This window comes from Somniosus microcephalus, chromosome 28 (genome assembly GCF_052327205.1).
Source record: "Somniosus microcephalus isolate GS21.2 chromosome 28, FLI_Smic_1.0, whole genome shotgun sequence".
NCBI lineage: Eukaryota > Metazoa > Chordata > Chondrichthyes > Squaliformes > Somniosidae > Somniosus > Somniosus microcephalus.
Window position 1 is genome coordinate 24,009,304 of NC_141014.1, and position 17,837 is coordinate 24,027,140.

Sequence of the window (17,837 nt, forward strand, 5' to 3'; positions counted from 1 at the left end):
TTCTGTGAGTACGACTGTGAGGCTGTTGCTTGACTAGTCTGTGGGACAGCTCTCCCAATTTTGGCACAAGCCCCCAAATGTTAGTGAGAAGGACTCTGCAGGGTTCACTGGGCTGGGTGTGCCGTTGTCATGCCCAATGCTGGTGCCTAGGCCGATGCCGGGTGGTCTGTCCGGTTTACTTCTTGTTTCTTGTAGAGGATTTGTACAACTGAGTGGCTTGCTGGGCCATTTCAGAGGACAGTTAAGAGTTAATCACATTGCGGTGGGTGACGTAATAAAACTCACTACGCACTTGGTTCGAGTATAAAGCAAGGCTTTAATCAACTTGTTTCAAAAATTGGAGGTCTAGTTGTACTTCACTAGTTCCTGTCTTACAAAATGTCCCTGAGCAAGCTGGGCCCACGCCCGAGTATTTATACTCCTTGGACGGCGCCACCAGCTGGCCGTCCAGTGTCATTTCATGAGTCGTTTCTTCATGGTGATGAGATTTATAACAGTGGGTCTGGAGTCACATATAGGCCAGACCAGGTAAGGACACCAGATTTCCTTCATAGAACGGTTACAGCACAGTAGGAGGCCATTTGGCCCGTCGAGCCCGTGCCAGCCCTCTGCAAGAGCACTTCAGCTAGTCCCACTCCCCCGCCCTTTCCCTGCAGCTCTTCAGGTACTTATCTAATTCCCTAAAGGACATTGTTTTACGACATTCCGATAGTTTCATGGTCACCATTACTGATAATAGCTTTTTATTCCAGATTTATTTAATGAATTGAATTTAAATTCCCCAGCGGGGATTTGAACTCGCGTCTCTGGACCATTAGTTCAGTGACATAACCACCATGCTGCCGTACCCATTCAGAGTGCACTGTTGACCATTGTGTCACTTGGATGGATTATTTTTACATAATTTTAGTTTTGCTGTGTGCGTGATTGTGTTTGCCTGAAAAATACACGCACCCACCGTTCCCCCTGAGGATCGTTCGGCTGGTCCAGCGCAGGCTGCTCACTGTCTGTTGCTGCTGGAAAAGATTCCGCGCATGTGTGGCCACGCAGCAAATTTAAATCGACCGTGCACGAAAAAAGAACTAGAGGGAACATTTCATGCACCGATTGTAATTTGCCCTGCCCATTCGTGAATCTTGAGCGTTTGTATCATTGATACTAAATTATTTTCACTCTTTCTTTCCTTTCCACAGTACGATCCGTATGCCTACAATGCCGATTACGACCTTCATACCGGTAAACCTTCAAGTTTAACTTTTTTTTATTTGGTGCACTTGCTTTGAAATTGTTCGCTCACCATTATGTGCAAGTCTGTAGCCATCAGTGATTCTCTGTTTGAGCTGTACAGAAGAGCTGAGCTAAGCAGAGCCAAGCCCCTCTTAGAGTGGGTGAGCTGTCCGTGAGTGGGTCACATTGGCCTCAATTTTAGGTGGGGAGGGGTTGGGCGCCGTACATTGCATGAGACCCCCAAAGCGGGCCGGAGGCCCGGCTAAAATTAGCGGCCAGGCATCATTTGCATAACTGTTCCAGGAATCCTGGCTGATCGTGGGATCTCTGTGCTGGAAGTAGCCTGCAGCTGATGGGGCACACTGACCTTAAATGTGAGTATTTGGAGGCCATGCCTGGCTCAGTAGGTGAGCGCACCACCTGGTGTGGCCCCAAGCCAGACTAGGACAATCCTGGTAATAACAGAAAACGCTGGAAAAACTCAGCAGGCCAGGCAACATCCGTGGAGAGAGAAATAGTCAACGTTTCGGGTCGAAACCCTTCGACAGAACTGAGAGAAAAGGCAGGAAATGAAACAAAAGGCAGTTTGGGGGCTGGGAAATGGGGGAGGGGATGAAAGAAGAGACATTAAGAGATATTCAGGGTGAGACGAGATGGTAATAGGACAGGTAAAGAAACAGACAATGGCTCTGGATGAAGTGTGAAATGCGCTGGCAGAGTGAAAGACAGTTGCCATGTGGGAGAGAGAGGAAAAAAACCAATCCTGGGTTTGGTATCTGGTGCGTCTTGGGATCATTACAATTCGCTTCAGCACTAAGGCTAGGGAGAGAGGAACTCAACCGCGGTGCTTACTCCATGACCCCTTCCTGCAAGTGTGGGTATCGGGTGAGGACAAGACTCTGCTCAAATATGCGCCTGGCTTAAAATAACTCTTGGGTGCATTTCTGTTTTCATTCATGGGGTGTGGGCATCGCTGGCAAGGCCAGCATTTATTGCCCATCTCTAGTTGCCCTTGAGAAGGCGGTGGTGGGCCGCCGCCTTGAACAGCTGCAGTCCGTGTGGTGACTTGTCGTAGTGGTTTGATACAACTGAGTGGCTTGCTAGGCCACTTCAGGGGGAAGTTAAGAGTCAGCCACATTGCTGTGGGTCTGGAGTCACATATAGGCCAGACCTGGATACGGACCTACTTCCTTCTCTAAAGGACATTAGTGAGCCAGATGGGTTTTTACAACAATCCGGTAATTACATGGTCACCATTACTGATACGAGCTCTTTATTCCAGATTTATTTAATTAACTGAATTTAAATTCCCCAGTTTCCACAGTGAAATTTGAACTTGTGTGTCCAGATCATTAGTCCAGGCCTGGATTACTAGCCCAGTGACATAACCTCCAGACTTGACTATTCCAATGCACTTCTGGCTGGCCTCCCATGTTCCAGTAACATAACCACTATGTTACCGTTCATTGCTACCTCAACGTATTCAGCACCTTTTATAGGGTGGGAGAGCAGGGACAGAACATTAGGAAGGGAATACAAGCAATTTAAAAAGTTCTTTCCTACATTCTCAGGTGATCCCAAGCAGGACCTCGCTTACGAGCGGCAGTACGAGCAGCAAACCTATCACGTGATCCCGGAAGTAATAAAAAATTTCATCCAATACTTCCATAAAACCGTTACCGACCTGATTGACCAGAAGGTCTACGAGTTACAGTCTAACCGGGTGTCCAGCGATGTGATTGAACAGAAACTTTATGAGATTCAGGATATCTACGAAAACAGGTACTGGTGATGAAATGCCTGTGTGCCAGTAAGTGCAGGACATAATGTTACCGCGCATATAATCAATATTCCCTTTAATTTTTTGGGGGGCGTGCTGTTAAAGGGAACGTTGCATATAATGTTTGTCAAATTGCTTTTCTGCTAGGCAGCATCTTTTATTAAAAAGCGGGGTCTAGTTTTCTGCCCATTGTTACTTTTGATCCTTGTTCTGTGGAAGGGAACATCATTAACAGCGAGGAACCCCCCTCTTTAAAAGGGAAAAAGTCCCAATTTTTCCTGGTTTGTTCCATTGTTTTCCTTCCTTCGCCTTTCCTGAAGTTGCTGACTCGCTTGCTGGGATGGAGTTCCATGTGGCACAACCTCTGGTATCTTGCCCAACTGGCTGTTAATATGTGAGCCTCGATGGTGAGTGTGAGGAGGAAGCAGGGATCTGTCCCCCCTGAGCTTATTCTACATCTTAAATGACTTTTTCCTGCCAAATAAATCCTGAAAATATGGACAAAACAATATTCACCATAAATGCTTGAACATATTTTATTACATCACGTTCTAACCTTTCTGCGTCTTACCTATTTTCAAATTTGGCTACAATGTTCCCTGTAATTTTTTTTTTGGTGCGCGGGCCCCATTCTATTTTACACGCATGCGCAGTTATTTCCATTCAAAAGCCAGTGAGTGGCCCGCGCAGGACCTCCAGAAGCTTAGCGGGAATGTTGCTTGGCTACATTACCTTTGCTGGAACGTGTGCATGTGTGAAGTGAGGACAGGATTCCGGCTCGACTGTGGTGCCTTGAACAGTCAGATAGCCTGCCAACACTTTACTGACCTGAGCTCGTACATGGAGACTGACCTCTTGGGGAAAGCCACCACCAGGACACTTGGTACCCTTGTTGGCATCATAACCCAGCAAGTGCCAGCACCTGCCGGAGAGATTACCCCATGTCTATGTAGGATTCGCAAAATTGGACTTTATATTAATAAGGGTCAAATGGCAGAAGAGGCCATGATTTTAAAGACTGTTTTAAAAGAAGCCCAGAAAAAGGGCATACAAAATGGCCACCATACCATGTGACCAGCTTATTGGGACACTTTAAAATGGTTCCTGCGCAACCTCAGACAGTTTTGTGGATTCAACCTACAGCAAGTTCTGGAAGCCGTTTCTGAGAGAACGAAACCAGACCCACACGTATGCATATGGATTAGATGCAGATCCAGTCAAGATCGGCCTGGAGACAGAGGCCATCAAAATGTTGACCCAGACAAAAGGGGACAATTTCATATTCATGAGAACAGCACCCAGGACTAGATAACGAGATCAGCAGGACATTAAAAACAATGAAGGTAATTCCAGACCAGAGATGGGCCTTTACCAGCCGTTTAAGACATTTTAAAATATAATAACTACCCCGCTGTGCTCCCAGCCCGCCAAAAATAAAACAAAGACTAACCTGATTTTGGGCGGGAAGTGAAGCCTCTGAAGAAAAGGTATAACTGGAGTTAGAGTTGCAAGCTTGGAGACAGTTACAGCTTGTGTCGAGTTTGAATCCAGACACCCAGAAGAAGAAGCAGGCAATCGCAGGAGGAAGAAGAAAGCCAACATCAAGAAGGCCGTCTCGAAACCGGCGTTCCGCCCCGGGGAAGCACATCGGGAGATCATCGACCATCCTTGGGCCATTGCCAGAACGAGAGGCCATCGACCCAACTTGGGAGAAGAAACAAAAAAATAAAGGTCCCAAGAGAAGAAACCTTCCAGCCACCCCGGCTCGGGAGAAGAGAAAAGAAACTGAAGACACGATGGGAGCCAGCCCAAGGCTCCTCTAACCAGGGTCGAGCCGACGATCCTCGACCCTGCCGACATCCAGGCCTGCCGGTGTCCAGCCGCCCCCGACCCCCACCTCGGGAGAGAGGTGTGGCGCAGTTAGCAGGAGCTCCATGATCCACGTGGAGACGAAACGCCTGAAAAGACCAAACACGACTCGATTTCAAAATCTTGCACTTCCTAGTGGGATTGGTGAGCATGTTTCTGGCCCTTCACAATCAGATCTAGATAGGTTTAATAAGGGGGGTGGATTTAAGGGTACAGTTAACATGAGTTGTTGTCCCTCGATGTTCCGTGTGTTTCCTTATTTCATGATGATCTTTGTAGAGTATAAGATGCCTGTATTTGCTTTAGTTAGTACTGTGTCGTTATGATTTGTTTGTGTGTTTTTCCCTCCCATGTACTCTCTTATCTGCTTGCATTTGATTTGATATTTTTCCTTATGCAATAAAATTTCATTTCGTTTCATCAAACTTGGTCTACAAGAGTTTTCTCTACATTGTAGTTCCTGCCCCAAAGTCCAGAGTATAGAATCTAAGGGGCGAGTGGGTCGAACCATTCAAGGTTTTACTGTGCAAGAGAGAGAGGCCTCTAGAGAGAGAAACCTCAGGGAAATCTCTCGAGGAAAACCCCTTACATCTACACCACAGAAACGGGCCATTCGGCCCAACTGGTCTATGCCAGCGTTTATGCTCCACACGCACCTCCTCCCACCGATGTTCCTTCTGAACTGCACGCAGCCGTGTAGCAATCTGCAAGGTCCCGCACAGGCCGCTCACGGGCTTTTCCATCTGAAATATCGCCCGAGCGCAGAAATTTAAAGGGACCACGCATTGAAATAAACAGGCCGCACACAAAAAAGACAATTTAGAGGGAACATTGTCTCCCATCCCTCTTCATCTCACCCTATCCACCTATCCTTCTATTCCTTTCTCCCTCATGTGCTTATCTAGCTTCCCCTTAAATCCATCTGTGATATTCGCTTCAACTGCTCCTTGTGGCATCGAGCTCCAATTTCTTACTGCTCTGGGTAAAGACGTTTCTCCTGAATTCCCTATTGGATTTATTCGTGACTATCTTGTATTTATGAGGGGAGAGAAAATCAGTAAGACAAAAAAAACTTTTTAAAAAAAATGTCTGTCACTAAGGCACCCCTCAGTCCAACCAATAAGGTGCTTCATATTCTGGACATCGTGTCTGTGGTATAAAAATTATTTGGTTGCAGTGTGAAAACTTACTGAAACAGTTTGAGTAACGTCTTTTAAATCTCTCTATTTCCTCAGCTGGAACAAACTGACAGAAAGGTTCTTCAAAAACTCCCCTTGGCCAGAGGCGGAAGCTATTGCATCTATATGTCGGAATGGTACTGTTCTCCGCTTGTACATAATATTCTTTATTAATGTATTGAGTCATGGACTCTTGCCCTGTATAAGTTGTAGTAGAATAAGACTTGTAGTTTAAAAGTGTATTCAGTACACACTTGCTTTGTTTTTTTTTTGTTGATCAGCCGGATGTCTGGCATGCATGGGAACCTCTCTGGGTGCTCTGGAATCTCTTAAACCCAACTACAGGAAACTTTGTGCTATCCGGCACTGACGGGACCGAGCTGTTGCCGTCCCATCAAAAGTGCCAGACAAACCAGCGCTAATGTTGAAACATACGGAGATTTTGAGCTCCGTATTTGGCAACAAACCCTGTTGCTTAGCAACAGCTTCTAAACAGTCGGCCGTACCTTGCAAGCATCTCTGTAGCTTAGCAACAGCTTCAGCGAAACCTTGCAGAGCCTGACTGGTGGGAAAAAAAAGCAACGAAAAGAAAAAAAACCTAACTAAACGGCTCCTGATTTTTGCCGGTGGCTCGAGCATTCCGGACAGTTAACCTCCGGATAAACCAAAGTTTCCTGTACTGGGAACTCCGCACAAGTGGAGTTGAAACGGGTAAAGCCAGACACACAGCGCTGCTAAGTTTCCACTGCTTGTCCAGCTAGGACCACCCTACAAAAATGATCCCTCTAATTTTGTTTGGCGCATTCAAAATACCGGGCATCAGATTTGAGGTGCGTCGGGAGTCTAAATTCAACAAGTTGTGACCGGTATCCATGTGTGAAACAGGCACGGCAGTAACCAGTTGAGCAGGGGCAGCGTCCCGTCCCCAATCTGCACCAGCGTCAGGCCACTGCTGAACTGATCAGGACCTTTTCTTTGGCAGCCCTGGCTGCCGCCTGAAATGATCAGAGGTCTCCCTTCAATATTGAAATGAGGCTCCTGCTCCCATTTCCAACCTAAATTAGTTGAGACCAGTTTGCGCTTTGCAAGCTGCGACCAGTATTTCTGGGTCTTGAACTGCCTAACCAGCGGTCCTTAAAGGCAGGAGTGCTTCTCCTGGATCCATAAAACAACTGAGTGTCTGGCAGGCTGTCTTTTTTTTTCCAACCCTCCCCCCGCCCGCCTCCAGTTAGCCTAACATCTGTCATTAGGAAAATGCTGGAATTCACTGTTAAGGAAGTAATAGCAGGACATTTAGAAAATCATAATACAGGAAACTCTCGATTTACCGGTACCTAAACAACCGGAAATCTCTGTTAACCGGCAAAATTCAGGAGTAGGTTCAGGTAAGTTTTACTTCATATTAGTGGCCGTTCCTGGATCTGTGGTCGTGTAACCGGGGTTCCTGCACCTGTTGCTATGCAACAGGGACGCCTGGATCTGTGACTGGGGTTCCTGCACCTGTTGCCATGCAACAGGGACGCCTGGATCTGTGGCCGTGTACTGGGCTCTCGTACCTTTTACTATACCTCTCTGTAATCCAGACTTTTTGATAAACCAGCACCACGCTGGTCCCGTTGGTGCCAGATAAAAAAGAGTTTCCTGTACAATCAGGCAGAGTCAACATGGTTTTATGAAAGAGAAATGGTGTTTGACAAATTTGCTAGAGTTCTTTGAGGATATAACAAGCAGGGTGGATGAAGGGGAACCAGTAGATGTAGTGTATTTGGATTTCCAGAAGGCATTCGATAAGGTGCCGCATAAAAGGTTACTGCACAAGATAAGAACTCACGGTGTATGGGGTACTATATTAGACTGGATAGAGGTTTGGCTAACTAACAGAAAACAGAGAGTCGGGATAAATTGGTCATTTTCAGGTTGGTAAATTGTAACTAGTGGGGTGCCACAGGGATCAGTGCTGGGGCATCAACTATTTACAATCTATATTAATGACTTGGATGAAGGGACCGAGTGTAATGTAGCCAAATTTGCTGATGATACAAAGATAGGTGGGAGAGCAAGTTGTGAGGCGGACACAGAGTCTGCAAAGGGATATAGAGAGGTTAAGAGTGGGCAACAATCTGGCAGCTGGAGTATAATGTGGGAAAATGTGAGGTTATCCACTTTGGGAGGAAGAATAAAAAAAGCAAAATATTATTTAAATGGAGAGAGACTACAGAATGCTGCGGTACAGAGGGATCTGGGGGTCCTCATACATGAAACACAAAAAGTTAGCATGCAGGTACAGCAAGTAATTAGGAAGGCAAATGGAATATTGGCCTTTATTGCAAAGGGATGGAGTATAAAAGTAGGGAAGTCCTGTTACAACTGTACAGGGCACTGCTGAGACCACACCTGGAGTACTGCGTACAGTTTTGGTCTCCTTATTTAAGGAAGGATATACTTGCATTGGAGGCAGTTTAGAGAAGGTTCACGAGGTTCAACTTCCAGAGATGAAGGGGTTGTCTTATGAGGAAAGGTTGAGCAGGTTGGGCCTATACACATTGGAGTTTAGAAGAATGAGAGGTGATCTTATTGAAACATCTAAGATTCTGAGGGGGCTTCACAGGGTAGATGCAGAGAGGATGTTTCCCCTCGTGGGGAAATCTAGAACTAGAGGGCATAGTTTCAGATTAAGGGGTCGCCCATTTAAAACGGAGATGAGGAGGAATTTCTTCTGAGGGTCGTGAATCTTTGGAATTCTCTATCCCAGAGAGCTGTGGAGGCTGGGTCATTGAATATATTCAAGGCGGAGATGGGCAGATTTTTGAAAAACAGGGGAGTCGAGGGTTATGGGGAGCGGGCAGGGAAGTGGAGTTGAGGCCAAGATCAGATCAGCCATGATCTTATTGAATGGTGGAGCAGGCTCGAGGGGCCGAACGGCCGACTCCTGCTCCTATTTCTTAGCCCCCACCCTGCGCAGGACTTAAATGATTCCCCGCCCCACCCCAAACGGGCAAGCTGCCTTGTGCCGCCTGATTGACGCCCGCAGCTCCCTTGGATTATGACGGTGAAATCTGAGGGCAAATTTAGGCCAGTCCTCGGGCCGCTCCCGCATGGAGTGCCGTCGCCAGTTTCGGGCGTTTATGAATCTGGGCCCCATTGTCCCTAGAATACCCGGTGAAATTTTGAGGTTTGAACAGAAACTTAATTTGAAAGTCTGTTGGTTATCTTTATGGGGGCGAGGAGATTAAATCTATAGATTAAAAAGGCAATGGATAATTTTGATTTTTTAAAAAATGTTTGTGCTATTGCCTATCTGATGAGGTGTAGTTGACACCTATTAAGCTGAGGAACTTATTACTTCTGTGGGTACAAGTAGTGCCTGAGTGTATTTACCTCCTAAATGGTCTCTTCCAGATGCTGTTTTCCTTATTCTGTACAAGGAGCTCTACTACAGACACATTTATGCTAAAGTCAGCGTAAGTCTTAACCCCCACCATTTCATTTGTTTACCGGACATTTTAACTGTTAAAAGTATAATATTTTACATGCTATTTTTAATCAGTTCTGATAGACGCACAGTTTTGCCTTGTTTCTTGTACCAGTGCTCATTAATTTAAAATGTTAAGCAGTAGCTTAGACCTTTTATTCTTGTATGTTAGCAGTGATACAAAGACTTGCATCTTGCTTTTCAAAATCTTAAAACGGGAGCACATATTCTATTCTATAAAAATGAAATTAGATTAAAGCCTTGTAATAACTCGCCACACTCTTTCATCATTTATATAATGTACAGTATGTGCCATTTCAGGCTTTTTGGGTGATTTATTTTTTTAAATTTTGATTCCGGCTTGGGTTTCTGTGAGTGCAGCTATCGATATACTCTCTGGTCCTGGTGCCTAATGGCAGTCACACAGAAAGATCAGTGATCATGATGCCATTGTCGCAGATTTATAGAGAGCGATAGCTAATTATTGGGAATTCCACAGTAGTAGTCAGCAGTTTGGTATTACATTGTCCAAAAGTTGTTGAGTAGAGTTAAGCACGGTGGCATAGTGGTTAGCACTGTTGCCTCACAGCGCCAGGGACCCGGGTTCAAATCTGGCCTCGGGTGACTGTCTGTGTGGAGTTTGCACATTCTCCCAGTGTTTGCGTGGGTTTCCTCCCGGGTGCTCCGGTTTCCTCCCACAGTCCAAAAATGTGCGGGTTAGGTTGATTGGCCATGATAAAAATTGGCCCTTAGTGTTAGGGGGGGATTAAATACGTGGGGTTACGGGGATAGGGCTTGGGTGGGATGGCTGTCGGTGTAGGGACCGGGTGCTAGGGTTTGGATGATCAGCCATGATCTCGTTGAATGGCGGAGCAGGCTCGAAGGGCCGAATGGCCTACTCCTGTTCCTATCTTCTATGTAAGTATTGACAGACTTTAAGCTTCTATACAATCTCTAGGGTAAACTCTACATTAAGCATAGTTTAGAGAACTCTCGGGTCTTCCTGTGATAGCCAATGGTTCTCTTTATTTCCTAGGGAGGACCTACGTTGGAGCAGAGGTTTGAATCTTACTACAATTACTGCAATCTGTTCAACTACATTCTCAGTAAGTACATTTTTAGTGAAATATTCTTTATTTTCTCGCATTCTTTTTCATCTCTCTCCACGGCCCCCCCTCTCTCTCTCTTCCCCCCCCCCCCCCCCCCCCCGGCAAAACTCGGCAAGTGGGAAGAAGGGGGAAAGTTGGGGAACGCGGTCATTATTACTGCACAGTCTCAGGATATGGGGTAGGACATTTTGGACTGAGATGAGGAGAAATTTCTTCACTCAGAGGGTGGTGAACCTGTGGAATTCTCTACCACAGAAGGCAGTGGAGGCCAAGTCACTGAATATATTTAAGAAGGAGATGGATAGATTTCCAGACACAAAGGGCATCAAGGGGTTAGGGGAAAGCGTGGGAATATGGTATATGGTATTGAGATAGAGGATCAGCCATGATCATATTGAATGGCGGAGCAGGCTCGAAGGGCCAAATGGTCCTGCTCCTATTTTTCTATGTGATATCTACTCTCATGGTGGAAGGGGGGTGCACGAGGACCTGAAAACTGATTAGTACAGAAGCGCAAGCCTGTTAATGGATATAAAAGATCATTGCAGTGGGGCAATGAAAAGACATTAGAACAGAAGGTCACTTGAGAAGGTGAACAGAGCCAGAGCTGTATCGTGACAGATTCTATACCCGAAGCATCAGCCAACATCTCGCCCCCTTCCAATATCAGCAGCCCCAATACACATTACATAGAAGTTGCAGCACAGAAGGGCTATTCTTCAGCCCAACAGGTCCATGTTCCACACAAGCTTCCTCCCACCCTTACTTCATCTAAGTTTGGCAGTTCTGAGGATATGACTGGACATCATATAAAAACCCCAAAGTGTATGGCAGCTATTGTGACTGCAATGCTGAAGTATTCTGGGTTACCAGTTACAGGAAACTTTGTGATATCCGGCACCGATGGGACCGAGCTGTTGCCGTCCCATCAAAACTGCCGGACAAACCAGCGCTAATGTTAAAACATACGGAAGCTTTTGAGCTCCGTATCTAGCAACAAACCCTGTTGCTAGCAGCTTCTAAACAGTCGGCCGTAGCTTGTAAGCGTCTCTGTAGCTAAGCAACAACTTTAGCTAGACCTTGCAGAGCCTGACTGGTGGGGAAAAAAAAGCAACGAAAAGAAAAAAAACTTACTGAACTGACTCCTGAATTTTGCTGGTGGTTCAAGCATTCCGGACAGTTAACCTCCGGATAAACCAAAGTTTCCTGTATATCTACACACACAGTAATTATGCAAAAGTGCTGTTTCTTAATTGCGCACGGAACGTGAATCTCTAAGCAGGGAGCTCAACAAAAATGGTTTGGGAACCTGTGAGGTAGAAAAACCAGCTACCAAAAGGTAGTTGGGGAAGAATAATTCTACAGTATAGTGTATGACTTTTTTAATGAATAGTCTGAGGACGCTACAACTCTGATAATAAATTGAGACTGAAGTGTTGAATTTTCAGATCTATAGATTCTACTAATTTTAAATCAAAACAATCTTTATCATCTCTTTAGATGCAGATGGCCCAGTTCCCCTAGAGCTCCCCAACCAGTGGCTGTGGGACATCATTGATGAGTTCATTTACCAGGTGACTTTCTGCCTTCTCTTTAGGTTAATGTGCCTGGGTCTCAACTGTGAGCGTTACTTTTCTGTTTCAGAGGGGCTTGCGTGTTTGCAGAACAGGCTCGAGGGGCTGAATGGCCTACTCCTGTTCCTGTGACAATTTAGTCTTGGCTTCTTATTGACAATTGGCAGTTCTTATCTAGACTGTTGGAGTCTGGGGAGGGTAATGCCGAGTAAGAAATCAGCAGGGAGACTTATCCATATTCTTGCAAGGTGCGTGTTCTGTTAGCAGTCCTGTACTCCAAGCTACATCTGCAAAGAGCAGAAATAAAGGGTCATTTTTAGCATCATGAATTTAGTCCAGATTTAGAACTGCATGGTTTCAGTCTTATTTCCATCTCGTGCCTTTGTCATTTGATCTACTCCAGTCGAACGTGGTGTTATGAAGAGAAGTGGCATGACAGCTGGGTTACTTAATCTATTTGCCCTAGGATTTGTACTGGAACAAACCATGTTGTACACCACTTCCTTATGACCTCTGCAGCAACAGCACTGGTGCGGTGTAAACGTGGGCCCAGTGAAGGAGCAGAATTTTTTTTTATTCATTCACGGGATGTGGGCATCGCTGGCAAGGCCAGCATTTATTGCCCATCCCTAATTGCCCTTGAGAAGTAGCCATGATGTGGAGATGCCGGTGTTGGACTGGGGTGGACAAATGTAGGAAGTCACACAACACCAGGTTATAGTCCAACAGCTTTATTTGAAATCACCAAGCTTTCGGAGCACTTCACCTGACGAAGGAGCAGCGCTCCGAAAGCTTGTGATTTCAAATAAAGCTGTTGGACTATAACCTGGTGTTGTGTGACTTCCTACATTTGCCCTTGAGAAGGTGGTGGTGAGCCGCCTTCTTGAACCGCTGCAGTCCACGTGGTGAAGGTACTCCCACAGTGCTGTTAGGGAGGGCGTTCCAGGATTTTGACCCAGCGACGATGAAGGAACGGTGATATCTTTCCAAGTCAGGAAGGTGTGTGACATGGAGGGGAACTTGGAGGTGGTGGTGCTCCCATGCACCTGCTGCCCTTGTCCTTCTAGGTGGAAGAGGTCGCGGGTTTGGGAGGTGCTGTCGAAGAAGCCTTGGCGAGTTGCTGCAGTGCATCTTGTAGATGGTACACACTGCAGTCACGGTGCGCCGGTGGTGGAGGGAGTGAATGTTTAAGGTGGTGGATGGGGTGCCAATCAAGCGGGCTGTTTTGTCCTGGATGGTGTCGAGCTTCTTGTGTTGTTGGAGCTGCATTCATCCAGGCCTTTGAGCTGTTAACGCTGCAATACTGGAGACCCAGCAGAGATTCAAACATTAGAAATAAGCCACACACTTATTCAGAGTACAAATAGAAATGTGCCTTTTCCTAGGTTGCCCTGTAGCAATTTCCAGCCACCTCTATTGCTACTCCCCAGAGATTTGACCCCAAATCTGGCTAATCTATTAGAGAGCTAACCCTCTCGATATCTTCCACTGTAACCTTTTCTCCCTTTCTCCGTACAGTTCCAGTCTTTCAGTCAGTACCGCTGCAAAACAGCCAAGAAGACCGAAGAGGAGATCGAATTCCTGCGGTCAAATCCCAAAATCTGGAATGTTCACAGTGTCCTCAATGTCCTGCATTCGCTGGTCGACAAGTCCAACATCAACCGGCAGCTAGAAGTCTACACCAGTGGAGGCAAGTGCGGGTGATTCTGCGTTCTGTGAAGTCATTGGTTTTATTTTTCCGTTGATGGTTTTTGCTCACCCTCATTTCACGATTTTGGGGCTGTGTTATAGAAGAATCATAGAAATTTATGGTGCAGAAGGAGGCCATTCGGCCCATCGTGTCTGTGCCAGTTGAAAAAGAGCTATCCAGCCTAATCCCACTTTCCAGCTCTTGGTCCGTCGCCCTGTGGGTTACGGCACTTCAAGTGCAGATCCAAGCACTTTTTAAATGTGATGAGGGTTTCTGCCTCTATCACCCTTTCAGGCTGTGAGTTCCAGACCCCACCACCCTCTGGTGAAAAAAGTCCTCCTCAACTCCCCCCTAATCCTTCCACCAATGACTTTAAATCTATGCCCCCCTGGTTATTAACCTCTCTGCTAAGGGAAATAGGTCCTTCCTCTCCACTCTATCTAGGCCCCTCATAATTTTAAACACCTCAATTAAGTATCTTTCTTAGGAAATCTTAGTTAAATTTTTTGCCTTTCCAGCTAAACTTATTCTGCACTGAAAGGCATTAATTTTTTTTGCCAGGTTGGCCTTGTGATATGTGTTTAACTTAGAACAAAAACAAAGGTTAGTTTTTAATTTTTGTCCAGTAGACTAGGTTTAAGTTAGCATCCGAAAATGCTGGGGCAGCCAGCTCTATTCCGAACCAGAATGTCATTTTACATTTTGCAGACCCCTGATTGAATTGCTGTGCTTTTTCTGTTTTTAATTCAGATTTCTCAAACATTTGCATTTTTTCCATCAATTGTATGAGTCACACTTGCATACAAATGATATCTCTCTTTTTGTGAAGAAAGACTTGCATTTATACAGCGTCTTTCCCCACCTCGGGACGCCCCAAAGTGTTTTTGTGCCAATTAACTACTTGTTGAAGTGTAGTCGCTGTTGTAAAGAAATGCGGCGGCCAAATTGCGCACAGCAAGCTCCCACAAACGGCAGTGTGATAATGACCAGATTATCTGGTTTTTTAGGTGTTGGTTAAAACTGACTGGCCTAGACACCTGCATTCACTCTCTGTATTAACACCTGCTGTTGTTCATCTGGTTACAGGAGACCCCGAGAGTGTTGCTGGGGAGTATGGTCGCCACTCCCTATACAAAATGCTGGGGTATTTCAGCTTGGTGGGGCTCCTGCGCCTCCACTCGCTCCTCGGCGATTACTACCAGGCCATCAAGGTGCTCGAGAACATTGAACTCAATAAAAAGGTTCGTCCCACTTCAACACGCTTGCGCTACTAAACTGAGATTAGTTAGCGCGCTAATTTTAACTACAGGAAACTTTGTGATATCCGGCACCGACGGGACCGAGCTGCTGCCGTCCCATCAAAACTGCCGGACAAACCAGCGCTAATGTTAAAACATACGGAGCTTTTGAGCTCCGTATCTAGCAACAAACCCACAGCTTCTAAACAGTCAGCCGTAGCTTGCAAGCGTCTCTGTAGCTAAGCAACAGCTTTAGCTAGACCTTGCAGAGCCTGACTGGTGGGGAAAAAAAAAAGCAACGAAAAGAAAAAAAACTTACTGAGCCGACTCCTGAATTTTGCCGGTGGATCGAGCATTCCGGACAGTTAACCTCCGGATAAACCAAAGTTTCCTGTATAAGTTAGAATTGCATTCTCCAGCTTTTTGATGAAGCTATTGATGAATGTTGGGGTTTCATTACGAGAAAGAAGCGTTCACGATGCCACTGGGTCACCAGAGTAACGCATCCGAAAGCATAAGCAATGTTCCCTTTAAGCCCCGCGGCCACGCAGCGTTCTGGAGCTCCCGCGCAGCTGGCTCGCCGGCTTTTAAATGGAAAATCCACGCCTGCGCGGAATTGTGATTGGGCTGCGCAGCCCGTTAAAGGGGTCGTGCCGCCCGTTAAAGGGGTCACGCGGCCCAGAAACAAATTAGAGGGAACATTGATTATAAGCCAAACATAACATTGGGACTAGCCTCCTAGACCGCAATGGCCTTTTCAAATTTATGTAATTAGCCAAGAGTTTTTAATGTTTTCATTAATTGAGTGGGGGGAGAGAAAAGGAGTAGTGTATACATCAATGATGATGCGTTTTTTAAATGGTTTTTTCCTTCAAGTTATGTTACTTTCTGGCCCTGGAGTTAGGGTAACTGCAAAGCCCCCTGGGCCTCTGCAAGTGCTGTTCAGTATCGTGCATTCTGAGAACCGCCTGGTCAATTCCACGCGGGAAAGGCCTGGCCTCAATTCTGCTCCGTCCTGTCGCTAAACAGGTTGAGTTTGGAAACTCGCTGTGTAAAAACATTGGGAGGCATCGACTCTTGTCACACCATCTTGGTGCAGTGTCTGAAAGCCCAGACCTTGCCCACTGCTCTTGCTTTTTAGCATCACTTTTGCGTTCCCCCAATAGCTCCGTGGGAGTACATTGTACATAGCTACACTCTCTTCTTTCGTATACTAGTAGCAAATCAAATGTCAATATCTAAGTCAGATATCCAGGCCAAAGCTTCTGGTGTAACAGGGGGGCTATCTTGTAGGCTGCCTGCGAATTTCCTCTGAGGGCAGTGCTCGATGATGTGCTCCAGGGTCTGATTTGGAGCTCCGCAGTCGCATGATGGGGATGCTTTAATCTTCCATCTATGGATAAGGTGGCAACATCGACCATGAGCGGTTCTGAGGCGGTTGATGGTTGTCCACTGTTTGCGAGGAAGGTTTGACCCTCCGGTGAGCCCTAAAGGCCAGGAAGATCCTGGCTTTGATCCCCAGGCTATGCTAATTCAGCTGGCTGGGAGCGTTATAATTGCTGTCAGTACCTTACGACCAGAGATGGAAAGTTTTCCAGAGTTTCACTTCCTGATTACTGGCCAGTGACTCCTGTGTGGGCATTGCTTTGAGATCAAGCTTTGCTGTGGTGTCCTCCAAGGTTGAATAGCTGCCAACACCCACTGTCAAGGCTCACAAACAATGGGTGAGATATTGGAAGGTGCCCGTGGAAGTGCACCACATGAAGAAGTCGGTGTCATCCGGATGAGAGGCCAGAAAAATGGCGAGTGGGGGGGTGGAGGATAAGTTGCTCTTATTTGACTTGCAGTCTTTAGCGGAGTAATCGATGCTCAGAACTGTATTTAGCAAGTTTAAATATGGTAATCTGCAAAGTAAGGCTCCGTGAGTTAAACGCATTTGGCTGCCAGGTTAGGTATTTCTGAATCAATTCCAGCATTTAATTGCAAGCACAACCTCATCAGCATATTTTCCCCAGTTTTTCCTTTCTCTTGAAAGATGGTTCATCTCAGCCGTGAGGGAGAGTAGAACAAGACTCCAATCTTTCTCCTATAGAGGAGAGATTGGGTCGACCAGGCCTGTATTCACTAGAGTTTAGAAGAAGAGAGGGGATCTCATTGAAAGGTATAAAATTCTGACAGGGCTAGACAGACTGGATGCAGGGAGGATGTTTCCCCTGGCTGGGGAGTCTAGAACGAGGGGTCACAGTCTCAGGATACAGGGTAGGACATTTAGGACTGAGATGAACCTGTGGAATTCTCTACCACAGACAGCTGTGGAGGCCAAGTCACTGAATATATTTAAGAAGGAGATAGATAGATTTCTAGACACAAGGCATCAAGGGGTATGGGGAGAGAGCGGGAATATGGTATTGAGATAGAGGATCAGCCATGATCATATTAAATGGTGGAGCAGGCTCGAAGGGCCGACTCCTGCTCCTATTTTTCTGTGTTTCTATAGATTTCACAACATTTGATGTACTGCTACCTCCTGATACGTCAAACTCTCCTACTGTGCTGGGTACTGAAAACATTCTAACTGCTGTCCCGTGCTTCCCACAATGATGAACTTGTAATGATCACAACGCTTCAGATAACCAGGAGGAAAAGTTGTTGAAACCAATTCATTTGCTGTCCCCTCATTTCCCCCCCCCCCCCCCCCCA

At 46.2% G+C, this 17,837-nt stretch overlaps 1 protein-coding gene across 2 annotated transcripts in view; it reads left to right on the forward strand.

Annotated features, from left to right (window-relative positions):
• The window catches only part of eif3l (eukaryotic translation initiation factor 3 subunit L), a 79,628-nt gene that overhangs the window by 43,929 nt on the left and 17,862 nt on the right, over window positions 1–17,837 (forward strand). For both annotated transcript variants that reach the window (XM_085969601.1, XM_085969602.1), the window contains 8 exons: window positions 1,194–1,236; window positions 2,799–3,009; window positions 6,112–6,191; window positions 9,454–9,515; window positions 10,563–10,632; window positions 12,136–12,209; window positions 13,728–13,899; window positions 14,986–15,140. In XM_085969601.1, the coding sequence (XP_085825727.1) occupies window positions 1,194–1,236; window positions 2,799–3,009; window positions 6,112–6,191; window positions 9,454–9,515; window positions 10,563–10,632; window positions 12,136–12,209; window positions 13,728–13,899; window positions 14,986–15,140 (867 nt within the window). The remainder of the gene's footprint in view (window positions 1–1,193; window positions 1,237–2,798; window positions 3,010–6,111; window positions 6,192–9,453; window positions 9,516–10,562; window positions 10,633–12,135; window positions 12,210–13,727; window positions 13,900–14,985; window positions 15,141–17,837) is intronic.